At 44.8% G+C, this 14510-nt stretch overlaps 1 protein-coding gene and 1 long non-coding RNA gene across 3 annotated transcripts in view; one reads left to right on the plus strand and one right to left on the minus strand.

Annotated features, from left to right (window-relative positions):
- The window catches only part of tnrc6c1 (trinucleotide repeat containing adaptor 6C1), a 44163-nt gene extending 31790 nt beyond the window's left edge, over positions 1 to 12373 (minus strand). For both annotated transcript variants that reach the window (XM_076982714.1, XM_076982703.1), the window contains exons 1-3: positions 12233 to 12373; positions 5736 to 5838; positions 4101 to 4122 (exon numbers count right to left, since the gene is read on the minus strand). In XM_076982714.1, coding sequence (XP_076838829.1) covers positions 4101 to 4122; positions 5736 to 5798 — 85 coding nt within the window. In that variant the 5' untranslated portion in view covers positions 5799 to 5838; positions 12233 to 12373. The remainder of the gene's footprint in view (positions 1 to 4100; positions 4123 to 5735; positions 5839 to 12232) is intronic.
- Positions 2876 to 7593, plus strand: LOC143484153 (uncharacterized). Its single transcript, XR_013122558.1, has 3 exons — positions 2876 to 4766; positions 5576 to 5682; positions 6409 to 7593. It is a non-coding gene; the product is annotated as an uncharacterized LOC143484153 (long non-coding RNA).
- Positions 12374 to 14510: the final 2137 nt, after the last annotated feature.

Consider the following 14510-nt stretch of genomic DNA (forward strand, 5'->3'; position numbering starts at 1 on the left):
GAACTTTCCAAAGTCTTGGCTGACGGCACAAAGCTGGCGTGTTGCCGCAGCGCTGAGACCACCCCCCCCCTTCCGGACGGGCCCCGTCCTGTTGGCATGCCCTGGAAGAGCGAGGAGGTCCTGCTCCAGCGAGACGGCCTGCGCCCGGCACTAGCGGTCCACGGGACAGTGTGTCTGCTGCAAGTCATCACAGGCAAACGACTTCAAAAGCATGGGCTCTCCTTAAGGGTAAAACTATATAAAAGCGTCAAAACAACAAAAATTTGTTTTTCCATTTCACAGGCATGAATAACAAAGACGAATTACTGAGGGGAATATTATGTATATCCTCCCCCTCTCCCAGTAAATCCATGCCCAATATTATGATAAATGGACATTTAGTTTAATATTGCACTCCATCTGTTCCAATCTTGAATGTTTTTTCCTTCTGGATTTGATAGATGTCTTTGTGTGTCAAGTCTGCTACCTTCACCTGCCAGTTCTGATATGCGGGTGAGTTTGGAGGCGGGCTCACGGCCGTGTCAGTCAGAGAACGCCATCAGCTGATTGCTCTTGGTTTTGTGACTGACTGCACTCCACTAAAAGTGTCCAAAGAAGAAGGCAAGCGAAGAGAAACAAAGGTAAAACACTTCATGAGCACATTCAGTGATAATGTGACGTCCGATGGTTATTTAGAGGTTAGTGAATATTAGGGGTTATTTAATCAATATAGTTCAGTAGCGAACCGTGACCATTACCTCTGTAAACGAACAGCGGGCATCACAGTCCTGATAGGGGGAGACACAGGCTCACAGGCTTCCACTTAACCCCTCACCTTCCAACACAGATTGAATAGACACGGTTGAATAGTTTATTTGCTTACATTTTTGTAATTGTTTAGATGTCGATTGTCAAACTGTAAGTAGATAAAAAATTTGATAAATTATATTATGTATATTTATGTTTTAAGAATATTTTAGGCCCTCTGAGAGGGCGTAGAGGGCCCTGACGGTTATCATAGTTAGCTACTGCCTTTGGCTGTGATGCAGTCACCTGCCTCGGGTGGGAGGGGCCATGGCTGAGTGGGTGGGGCAACCCAGCACATGTACTCAATAGGCTTCTGAATACTATGATGTTTCATTACCAGCACTCAGAAAACTATCAGTCAGAGCTCCACTATTAATAACCAGGAAACGTTCTCTGCTGATGCTCCAAGGTCAGCCTGGTCCAGGTGTGAATTAGCACAGAGACTCGGAGGTGGTGTTGTTCTGTCTCGCTGATTAAGATTCATTAAGATTTACATACAAACTATACAAGCAAGCAAAACTCAACAGTCCTTGGTGTGTGTGTGTGTATGAGTGAGATGATGGAGTAGACGTAGATGGAGAATTCAAGACCAGCGCTGAGCTGATAAGACCACAGAAAATCCAGACAAAGCAAAAGCGAAAACGAGAGACAGAGACAAAGAGGAGGTGAGAGGAAGGTGGGAGGGGCCAGCGAGATCTCCATGAGCACTGCGGTGGGAGGGGCCAGCGAGACCTCCAGGAGCACTGCGGTGGGAGGGGCCAGCGAGACCTCCAGGAGCACTGCGGTGGGAGGGGCCAGCGAGACCTCCATGAGCACTGCGGTGAGGACGAACAGACAGGAAGGCCAGGGGCTCCATGGCACTCACGGCTGCCACACAGCCCCACAATCCTTCACTCTCCCTCCGTCCACAGCTGGGGTTCCCCCCCTGCTCGACCGACAGACCTTCCTTTGCTGCTACAGGCACTCCCTTGTGAATTCCCAACTGCACTCTTCATTGCAGGCTATTTGTGTGTGTGTGTGTGTGTGTGTGTGTGTGTGTGTGTGTGTGTGTGGCTGGCCTCTAGGACACCCTGGAGAAGAGAGAGGGGTAGTCTTGCACCCTGTCAAACTGTTGCATTGCACAGCCCTACTGACTTATCAACCCTGCTCTCCAATGTGACTGTGGGTGCACACGCAGGCATACACACGCACGCAGACGCAATTAATTCCCTCTCTCAGCCTACATACTCCATCTGACTGAGATTTAACTGTTACTGCACTCAAGTGCTCAAGGCACTAATCAAAGATTCAAACCGTGCTCAGACTGAGGAGTCTAGAAACGGGGAAAAATAAAACAACAAACAGAAAACAGATTAACTATATTACAAGGTGAAAAAAAGTGTCAAATCCTGATCATGGATGTCTCAGTCCGTGTGTGGCCCGAGGAGCAGGAACAAAGTGAAACCATATTGGGTCTCATTAGTGGAATTCTGCAGATCCCACAGACGCATCCTGAGCAAAAGTCACTTGCACTGAATCATGTGTTGATAAATGCAAGGGCAGAGAGGGAGAGAGGTGCTCCTCTTCAAAGCCCTAATCAGACAAACGTGCATGCAGCACGGGTTAAGCCGTACCCACAGGCCTGCACAAGCTCCACACACGGCGCTCTTAGCACGGGAGCGCACACACCCCAGACCTTCGCTCACGTAAAGGCTAATGGCAGTGAGCTCTACCATTAGCATATGTGCTAATGGGATTTGGGCATGTTCACTCTACACGTGGCACAGATCCTTCCACCATCTGGCCACTGGCTGCTCCGGAGGACGTCCGAGCCGCCACAAGTGTGGCGAGAGGCGCACGCCCCCGTCTCCCCACGCACACCCTGCAGGGGGCGCACTCCCCCTCGCTCCGACCTCCACACGCTCTCCCACATGGGGGGGGGCTTTCTCCTGAACCTGGGCTGCGCCTGGGCCACGCTGCAGGGGTCGAGAGTGTCCACCGTTGGACCGGAAGCGCTCTTAAACCACTCTTAATAGAGCTCCGCCCGTTTGACGGGGGGGGGGGGGGGGGGGGGTACAGTGGAAGAGAGGCGCAGATGGGCTCGATGTCCTGTGCTCCAGATAAGAACAAACCAACAAGCTGTGCGACACCCGTCCACCGAACACGCCCCCAAACCTACTTAGCACACCACAAACCTCCACCTACTTACCAGCCACCACCAGCAGAGACATGCTGGGGATTAATCTCAAGGTCGGAGGTTATAAATTTTAGTTGCCAGTCTCTACCTAACAATTTCATGTAATGGCTATAACATTCATACATGCTTTAGATCACAGGTAAACATTACAGAATGATTAAACATGACTGTAAACTGTTCTCAAATGTCCATATAGGATTTATGAGCCTGCAAAGTCCATGTTATAAATATCTTATGTTCTTGAATCCATCTCCGAGAACCCTAATGTGGGTTATAATGTTACGTGGATATTGCAGGACGGGTCAGCCTGCAGTGATGTTAATGAAGTTAAAGAATGAAGATGTTAAGGAAGGGGGTACGGGAAGACAACAGGTCTACACAGAGATCCGTGTTCAACCACAGAGAGAGGAACATATTGTATTTCTGGCAATACATAATGTATTTCTGACATACTGTATTTCTGGATATATTATAAGAACAATTACAGAAATATCTGCATTACCAAACTCCAAGCTTGTATCAGCACAGACTGCACTTAATGATGGGGGTGGGACAACCCTTGTGATTGGGCCACTTTAGATGTGAAGGTTCTCGCTTTATCACGGAGTCCTTTCATTCTCTCAGCGTGTTACTCACTGGACTAGTAATCAGAAGGTTGCTGGTTCAATTCCCACCACTGCTAAGTTACCACTGCTGCTCCCCTGAGAAACACCTTAAACCTTCAATTACTGAAATTATGCTCGTCACAACTACAAGTTGCTGTGGATAAAAGCATCTGCTATATGCCATAAATGAAACGCTGCGATGCCCAGGTGCCGGTGATGGGTCATTTTTCTAAACCTCGCAAATGACATTCAGCACAAGACTGGCTACGGATGTTAGACTCACTATATCACAAAGTGCTTAATGACTAGGTGAACGTGGAGCACGTTCATAAGGCCGACAACACTGAAACACATAAGCCATAAACAAGACACAGACAAGTCAGACTTAACAAATCATACTCTCAGACAGTAATGAGGTCTAATACAATTGGCTGCACCAAAATTGTTTGTCTCTCTGTGTGAAAACCTTGCGCATTCATAATACACTTCGGTTTCATTCGGTGAAGAGTGCAGACGTGAGGACCATAACTCACCTTTGGTTTTCTGTTCAGCAGCCTGGGAAGAGAGATTAGAAGAAGATTAGGAGGCCGTGCACCAATTGCAAATCACTGCCTATTTACAGCCATTCACCTCAACACAATCATTCGTCATAGTATTAAAGAACACAGTCTGAGAATGAGAAAATAAAATCACCCCAAGGATATCTATTTTGAAGGGTTGCTGATGGAACCAATCATTTAGTTATTTGTGTGTCAACCACAGCAGCGTGGCATGTCCGATAAATTGTATTTTTTACCGTCATCGCGACATGAACATCTTGCATGACCCATCAGATGAAACGTTTGGCCAATCATATGAAGCCTCAGCTAGCCATCAGCAACCCTCAGATTCATGTCAATGACTGCGAGGTTTGCTAGCTAGTTAGCGTAACGACAGAAGAGGAAGGGAATTGGCCGACTGATCTCGTGGTGAAGAAGAGAAGGACCGTGTGTGGAGGTGAGGGCCTTGGGAGTCGTTTTAAATTGACATGTTTGTGTTTATATAACTAAGCTGTTTTATGCCCCCAGATTGTTTGTTTTTGGAGTGCGCTCCCAAACACCACCAATATCCTCCGTCATACAGTGGCGTTACACGTGGTGTTTGTTTTCGTTTCAACTGGATGTGGTCTGTGTTTTCATTTGTCGCCACAACCCACTCAGGTAGATTATGACGTTCTGCTCATACGTGACTATTGTATAACTAGTTTAACACGTTATACAGTATCTTTTCATTTTTCATTTCTACTCTATTAAATTCAACACAAATAAATATTTATATATACCCATTGTTAATTTTTTACAAATTGCGATTCCTTAGTTTGTGATTGCTCAGATGCTGTCTTCTTGTAAGGCGGAGGCTGCATATGTGGTTAGTTTAGCTTACGTGCAATTTTTGCAGCCTATATCTAGCCTCTCACTTGTACCCATATAATGAAAATACAAGCTCCGCCCTGTCTGTTGGTCACGCCCCCTTATTAGCATAAACATATCTGTACGGACTACACTTCCCCTCTGGAATGCTCCCTTACTGTTGGACACTCAGTAGCAGCAGGCTGTGTTCATTAGGCCTAGTTTATGATTAGTTTCACACAGTTTATGTTTTATATTAAAATGGCCTGAGTGCCCTGCAATAGACTACAAATGCAATATGCCACAGCTGCAATGAAGCCGGATATTAAATCCCTTTTGTAAACAACCACAACGAGAATAAGCCGCGAAAATCTCACAAATTATGAGGGTGATGAATTTAGGTCAATCAATTAATAGGTGTTTATAGAATAGGTGTTCTATAAACAACCCAATGGCAACATTAAGCCGTAAAAAAGCAGCCTCCTTCTTGCCGTTTTACGAACATGTGCTGTACAGTTAGCTGGTTCACTCTGGCAGCGAGCTCACCTACGCTGGCAGCAAATTAGAAGAAGCTTTTGAAAAGACGTTAAGAGCGTTTTGGGTCACTTTTCTGCCCACAGCTCTGCAATTTCCCTTGCCCAGACCAAGTCCTTCCATTATGAAGGTTACTTGGGCATGTAATAAGCCGGACCAGCCTTAAAGATGGTGTCTGGAATTCCCCTGAAGGGTAAGAGAGGAATGTTCTGGAACAGAGCCCGGCTCTGAAGGAAACACCCTTACCTTTTTCTGAGCAGCTTCCTTTTTTTTCTTTTCTTCTTGCTTTTTCTTTTTCTTTTCTTCCATCAAATGGTTCTCTTCTTGTGTTTCTTCCTTCGTCTCTCGGCTAAGGGGAAAACAACAACATAAGTGAATTGCATCTCGGGACCTGGTCCACCAAACCAGGGTGACTAACAGTTTAGCGGCCATGTTGAAAATGATTATCTGCAAAACTAAACATCACTGTGAAAGCTCAAACATGCAGGCACAATGGATGCTTAAATTATAGCATATGCACCCTGATGCCATTATAATTATAGTCTAGGATGTAATATTAGATACATATTTCGGAAGATAACTACATTAATTGAATGATGGCCCACACACAGTAATTACTGTAATTAGCATTAATTTAACTTAAATGTTTCCATGCCAATGTATCCATGCCAATGAGCATTATTGGATGGAGTGAGTCCACCTCTCCACCTATCTGATGGTTTTAGTGACACAGGCTGCACTCTCAAATGCACTGGTTTAAATTCAGTGGGCAGAAGGTTTAGGTCTTTCATCATTACTTATATCAATCAGTATAAAAAGGTTGGGCCTTCATTGTCCAGTTCTGTTTTAAACCTAATTTGTGAAATTAGTTAAAATAATTCAGGAAATCACTAACAGGAAATGTTTTTTCCCCCCACAGGAGAGAATCGAGCGTAGGCTGATGTCAGTGAGGATGGCCTTATGCAGAGAGACATACTGATCTCAGCGATACTGGCTTTATACAGAGATAGAGCCCGATATCAGGGAAAATGGCCTTTTACATACAGACCATATAATAGAACAGAACTAGACAGAACTTTAGGATTTCAGGATGCAGTGTTTCCATACACAACCATAAAGGAGAAACCCAGAAGGGTGTTCAGCCCAATAGCCCCATACGACATTTTCAGAACTTCACCCATTACAGTACATTATTTGAAAGGGGCCTCTTAGAGTTAAAAAATGTGAGACACAGACCAAAATACATTTGTGAGAAGGTCAGGACTGCAGCAGATACGTCTAATGGCAGTCCTAAACATACAACAAGTACAGAGGCATCACAAGTCTGTGGTCAGAAGTACGAAAGGCTTTCATGAGCAAAAACTCCAAGTGTACTAATGAGGCACTGCTAACATGGCTGACAGTCCACACAACTTGAACTGGAACGCTGGAAACCACTGAGACCAAACATGCCTCAGCCCCAGATAACAGGACATTGAGGTCAAGGGAAATGTATCTCTTTCCAGAGGTAATTGTTGTGAAAGACACTCCATAATGAAACACACCGAATTTGATACCAATAGGTATAGCAGTTATAACAATATCCAGCCTGCATCTGCTAACATAGTAACAGGGGGAAAAAATAGTTGACTGAAAACTCTATATTCGTCTACAAGTCTAAATAAGCGAAATACTCAAATGTGATTGGCCGTTGTACATCGACTGAACGAAGACCTCTGGGCAGCAGGGAGCGTCTGGCTTTAAGATTCGGAAACGGCCACATTTCAGTCTCAACACACTATGGGTCTGATTTCCTAAGGGCTTCAGTAAATGGCAATTATGCCTATTTGCTTGTAACATACGGTGATTTGATGACGTGTCAAAGAACGGACGAATTATTTGTCACCACTAAACTATGGACCAATTGAAAGCAGCACACAGAGGGAGAACGCATTAGTCCACCTTAAATTTACTTAAGCCATTTATGTAAACAGCTCCAATACCTGTTTGACACGAACAAACACTTACAGGACACTGAAAGGAACCAAAGGTTGCCAAGTACACAATGTGAATGAGCTTTTTTATTTATTAATTTTTTTTTTTAAGTACACCCATTTGATGGATAGTGCTGTGTGGAACAAACAAGTCTTGATTGTGATACAGCAGGATACTAGTAAATTAACGGAATTAACTGGAGCCCTTCGCAATTAACTAATTGCATAGGCCAAAATCATTATATGATTTATTGTGCAGCCCATTTGCAGATGGCATTGGAAATGTCATGCAACCATTTACGTGCGTGTAGCTTCAGACCATTAGCATAACTAAGCATTAGGCCCTAAAATTAGTTGTACTGTTGACAGTAGTTACTATTCTGACATTAAACACCTGGTTTCTCTTAGGAAGTATTTTTTTATGTTCATTTGAAGTAACTGTACTTTTGTACTTTTGTAGTCTTCAGGAGTCTTACTAGCAGTGCATGCAATAGTGAGAGGCGGAGCTTCCGAACAGTAGGGCATGCACTAGAAGGGGCGGAGACTGGAGAAGGGAGGAGGGGCAGTGTGCTAAACACGAGATGGAGGCCAGGGGAAGGGGGGGGGGGGGGGGGGGGGAGGCAGACGCTCTCTGGGCACAAAGCCAAAAATGCCAGCGTTGCAATACAAACAAGACTGCAGCGAGCCCAGGGGAGCCGGAGAGCAGCGAGCGCAGAGCCGGCGGGAAGAAATCTTCTCCATCAGACACCAGCACGCACTGGGAAGCCATTGCTTCCAGGCCATTTGAGAAGACTGAAGCGGACATGTGGAGGGGGGGACCTCGGGTGACCTGAACCCTTCTCTGCCTACCTCACCACCACCACCGTGGGCCAAGGACAGGAAAGCAGATCGGGTTAAAAACGCAGAACAGCTGCAGGAACATGAGGGTCTGGTATTCCCAAGATTCAATATGGAAGACCGCACGACAATTTATATTTAGATAAGTATTTATAGCCAAGTCTTTTAGGCTAAGTATTTACATATTGAGTAAAACTGAACAACAATGAAGTAATGTTTTTTTTTTCCTATGCTCGGTTGCTATAAATAGCACATGCTGATTGATTCACCACCATAGCAGCCCCAGTGTCTTTAATCTTCCAGCAGCTGCTAATGAAAGCACTTCCACAAGCTCTGCTGACAATTTATTGCTTTAATAGATCACACAAACACTCCACAAAGACGCCCGTCATTACGCTTACGTATCGTAGGGCCCGCACAAACTGCACGACGTTCAACTAATGGACTCAGCATAACAATAAACTCACGTGGGAAGAAGGCAAAAACTGTGGAATAGGAACGAAACTGCCGATAAACGAGCAATTAACGTACGATCTGAAAATATAAAAACGTGCCTACCTAAAGGCAGCAGTGTGTTTCGATGACATTAAGGAGCACAAAACAACTATCGTACATGTTGAAGAATCTGCATGAAAACCCCTGCTCTTTGCCCGCTGGTATTACACAGACATTACCAACCCGGCTCCAAGAGGAGCAGACTAGAGATTTTCCTCTCGTCTTCTCTTGTCACACCCCAAGTTATGTTCATTTTCTTCCAACATCTCTTGTGGATTTAGGTGCAATAGTCGGCTTTGTCAAATAGCAAGTAAAAGTCGGGAATAGGTGATGACATAGGTGGAACTTCTACTGAAGATTTACAAGGTCAGGGACACAAGTGCCTGAAGATAAGAGCAGACGTGCGTCTCCAGTCCTGGCACTGCGGGAGTCTGTCTTTTCTCACCGTCATTTAAAATGTACGAGGATCAGTCCTGCGGAAGTGCCTCGGGACGGTGAGGCTGTGCCGCGTGTGGAAGCGGAGATAAAGGCCGCGTTCCAAAAAGAGGCACGTCTGCGCGGACTCGCAGGTGAACTGTGAACGGGACTGACGATTTGAAAACCGAAACGTGCCTTGCTGAGAAGGTTAATGGATTCCGGTCATTCCTTCTGCGTGGCATTTGTATGTGTGGAAGAGGTTGAGTCGGTCGTCCACATATAGCACGTTCTCTTCAGCAACTCTTCTGACTTCCGATAAAACACAGCAAGACTTGCAGAACTTGGCACGGGCCAAAGCTTACAGGTACAGAGGGCAGCGTTTTTAGTTTCAACGGCATTCTGGATTACATGCATTTGTGACCGACATTTTCCACGATAGCAAACAAACATCAAAATGTGAAGATTTAATGTAGTCCATGACCACATACACACACAAGCCAAGTTTTTTTAAGCTGTTTATATCAGTCCATACTAATTTATAGTTATTTGTAATTGGTTAACATTAGGAAAAAATTGGCATGTAATTTTAACACATTGGCCAATGGCTAGATGATATGACATCAGTCAACTGAACTCTCTCAAGAGCAGTATGGCGGTGCCAGTTTTTAGACATGCTTGAAGAGACATTCTTCTTGAACGGACGCTAGCTGCCAAAACAGGCTGCGCTTATGTCTCAATATTTTACCCAGAGTTATTGGCGAATAATTTCTCAGAAGCGTAATTAGTCGATGACAACAGGGCACACTCCAAGAATGAACGGCACCTCATCAGCCAATACTTCCCTCTTTCTGAATGACTGGCATACTTTAAGATACACTTTTAAGATATGTTTTGCAAACATAGCTAACCGTTTTCACAAACATGGACCGCACGTTTTTCACAAAAAGCATAATTAACCTTGCAGTAATATATATATATATATATATATATATATATATATATATATATATATATATATATATATATATATAAAATGAAAGCCAGTTGTGTGATCTGAACTGATGTGATCATCATCCAATACACTTAAGGACAATACTCATCAGCTTACTAAGCACTCAAAAATATATGAAAACACATACTAACCTTGCATTCTAATATTAATGCCATTGAATACAACGAGGCTAATTAGTATAGAAATGGCAGTAAAAATGAAAGCAAACGTGCCCTTACAATGACTCTACACTCTTCCCAGCTGGACTTGACAACAGTGTCCATTGCGTTCAGATAAACTGCCATGCTCAGACGTACTGGTCTGCATGGTCTACGCAAACGCAGCTGGTCTGCATGGCCTACGCAAGCACAGTGAAGCCTGTAAGGCTGTAAGGAGGAGGAGAGAGTACCATGGAAATGTGGGCATTATGTGGACTCGCATTGTCATGTTCCCCCGATAACCTCTTTCAGTTTCAGAGAACATGGGGGGGGGGGGGGGGGGGGGTCCAGTACAGGGAGACAAATCTACCAACACACCAGGGGGCGCTACACTGAGTAAGCATATTCACAGCCCTACACCTCACAAAAGGTCTTCCATGAGCACTGGTTACTGCCACATAAGTGAGTTAATAACAGCAGTTTGAGGGACGCAACTGGCACCGACCAAATCTCAACATAACATTAGCCAAGTTACAAGTGATGCCGCACACTTGTGCCAATACTGGAGACAGCCAATATTCACATGCATGTGATATTAGACAGTTATTGTGATTAATGGATAAAATCAGTCAATTGTTTTCTAATGAAAAATAATGCATCTTCCCCGCAATCTCATTAAGATGCGTCTTGTGCACACCCACACGTGTCAGCTAAACTGAACTAGAAACAATTCTCATTTTGGCATTATAAGATGTTGGCAGGGCCTATATTTTGCTAGTGCATAGCGTGTTTGCAAACATCTATTTATAAGTACTGAATGAAATCGAAATGATCGTGCATGTGCACGTACAGATCATCAGTTGTGGCCAGAACTAATGGTACTGCTGACGCATAAATTGGTCTACAGTTCAGATAAGCACTGACAACTGAAGCTGATCACAGATCTTTCTCCTTTCAGCAGCGTTTGTCGTTCTTTGTTTGTGTGTGAGAGTAAAATACATACATTATACACACAGTCTCGCCTTTTATTTTATTTATGCTGAATAAATGCATGAGGCCCAAATATTACAAAAAATCGGCGTCTTGCAGGAAATCCCCCTCTCGCCATCACTCTCTCCTTTACAGGGGAGACGTGAGGAGATGTCATCAGTCTAAAGATCAGCAGCAGTCACCTCGCCGCTGTTATTTAACCACTGCTGCGCCATTCTGGACACACACAACCAACCAGCCCACCGAACCACCAGCTCTTCTGGACCACAAAAGGAAGATATTCCGCAATAAAGCACAACAGCTACGTGTGTAGCTACAAATGTGCGTTTAAAACGATACTGGGGCGGTGTGGCCGTATTAAAGGGGGACTGAGCACGGCTCTCTCCCACAAACTCGCCCCTATCGTCGGGCTACGCAGCCAGTGTCGTGAACACACGGGACGGTGGAGATGCTCACTAAATATGTTCAGTTCGACAACCGCAGGAAAAACGTAGGAAACCCTCGTTCATTCAGGGAATACATATTTACACAGTATTTACTACAAATATTCACACAGTCATGAGGAAAGCGTCGAGTTTACCTCAGAAAACACAACCTAGAGAAAACCTACCTCAAAACACAACGAAATATATTTATGTACCGTTCTACCAAAAAACGAGAGAAAAGCAGCAAATAAAAGGGCTAAAATATCTACATTGTAAATAAACCCTTTTTTACCAGTTAAATGGCATTTGTAATTTAGTTTTTTTTTTCGTTTTACGAATGAAAAAAGACGACGGGACGCAATAAAAATGTGAAACGACGCATTTCCAGGTCAGCGGCTCCCCAACACGAACCCCCCGCCCGACAAAACGCGCTTTTATTAACCACTTCACAACTCACCTTATTCCGCGAAGGCAACGTAACGTTCACCGGGCCGCCTGTGGGTGTTTTATACCCCCGTACGGACACCGAGACTCCCGGGCGCGGTGGACGGTGCGGCGCTCAAACACTGGCGGGCAGCTGCGGCACCACAGCTCGGCTCTCCACTCCAGGAATTTACCTCCACATTTACAGGTGAAACAAAACAAACAAATAAAGAGTGCAAAGAGAGGGAATAAAACGGCTCGTTTTTGAGCGCAGACGAGTGCGGTTCGGGCGTCTAACGCATGTCCGGGCTCCGCGGGTGCGGGTGTCCGGCTACTAGTGAGCCGCGCCGACCCGGCCACGCAGCTCCGGCGACGCGCTCATCTCCGAAACGTCGCCGCCGCCGCGGCTTGATATAAAGTGCAAAAAAAGGGGGGAAATGTTTCTTTTCAGCGTGCGTTCGGCTCCCTAAAACACACGCGTGAACCGGTCCGTGCGGGCGGGTGTCCGACGCTGCGAGAAGGGAGCTCCGGGGCGTCCATGTACGAGTCGCTCTCTGCGGTCTTCACTCGTCCTCCGCTCGCGGCGCTCCGGCGGCCATTTTGTTGAAGCTGACGACGGCGGCTCGCGTCTCGGCAGCAAACAGGAAGTGCCGCGCGCCCCAGCGGCGCGTCACGTGACCTCCACCGACAAACAAGCCTCGAAAATTATTTGCCCCGCCTTACCGTTACCATGGTAGCGGAGTCCGCCAGCGCCGTGTCCTTTACGTATCTCTCTCTCTCTCTCTCTCTCTCTCTCTCTCTCTCTCTCTCTCTCTCTCTCTCTCTCTCTCTCTCTCTCTCGTCTTTTAACTTGTTGACAGTCACAACAGCATATGTTTTCCTTAAATGCAAATGTTGTTGACTCGTTTTTGGAGTGTATCAACTACGATTTACAGTGTCTGTTCTTTTAATATATTTAATTTGCATGTATTCGCCAACAGGGGGCACAATTAAAATAAATCAATGGGTCCATTTTAGGACCTGTCAAATTTGCAATTACAGTATTCCCACTGTGTCCCAAAAGCTGGAATGTTAAAGTAAAGACCATATTGCTTAATAATAATAAACATGATTTTTAAAACAGTAATAAAATAAACCTTAATAAAGATCAGTTCCATAAATCTGCCATCTAAAATTTGATAGGCACAAACAATATAGGAATATTAGGTTTATAAATTCTGTACCGAAAAGCATCACAACTACTTATTTATTTATTTCTTTTATGCAGGCCTATAAAGAACTAAATTGCATTTTAAAACATTACATTTTGTGTATATATAGAAAAGGTGACAAAGGAAATCTACTGTAAGCTGTTTCACCTTAAAATTAAGCTAACCCAATGTGCAGCATTCATTGAAAAATTGAAAAATTTTATGTTAGAAGTAGATCCATGGGCCTATGATTTGATGTTTGTCTTGAAACATCAAAGTAATAATTGCAAATGAAAATAAGTATTTAATATGTTCACTTTCCATGTTAGTTTGTGGAAACTATTTTAAAAGTACAGAATACAAATAACTAAGTTCAGCGAGCACATAGTTTAAAATTAGAGGCAGCTGAAAGCAAACAAAATAGCTGAGAGCAGGCAGTTTTAAATGTTATTTATGTTAACAGTGGCAGCGGTGGTATATTTAGGCACTACACTAATGCACACAACATCTGAAATCAATACCTGCCCACGCGACTCATTATTTCAGGGAGGTTTTAATGTTACGCCCTTGGTGCCCATGGACTCCAGTATTATCATCGTGTGGAACAAAACAAATGTGAACAGAGCTCAAGCCAAAGGTTTACGTAAGTAAAAACCTGATATCACTGTACAACGGTCACTCTTTCTCATTAACACGTGCCAGCTAGCAACAGCCAGCCAGATGAGTGAGGAGGGATGTTGTGCATCGTTTGCGGGTACTTTAAGGACAAGGCCCTGCAGATAAGGATCCAGTGACAGGCCTTGAGCAGGCCAATTAAGGCACACTCAGCCCCATGTCATCTGCATATAGACCGTAGCCGAGATGAGTGTTAGAACGACAGCGGCAAAACACAATTACTCAGCGTGCGTGGCGACGGCGTACGTACAGATGCGCCGTGCCCCCTGTGAAGGAGGGCTAATCATGCTTTATGGTAATTAATCTTGCCTGTCGTGGTGAGTCGGATCCATAATTCATTGCCGTTGCCTCCGCAGCTCAGAGGCACAGGACGCGGCGCTTAAGCAGCGGCGTGGAAGAGACGTAAGAGGCGAAAGGTGCGAGCTGCACGCCCACCGGTGTCGAGCG

This window comes from Brachyhypopomus gauderio, chromosome 2 (assembly GCF_052324685.1).
Source record: "Brachyhypopomus gauderio isolate BG-103 chromosome 2, BGAUD_0.2, whole genome shotgun sequence".
In the NCBI taxonomy this organism is placed as follows: domain Eukaryota; kingdom Metazoa; phylum Chordata; class Actinopteri; order Gymnotiformes; family Hypopomidae; genus Brachyhypopomus; species Brachyhypopomus gauderio.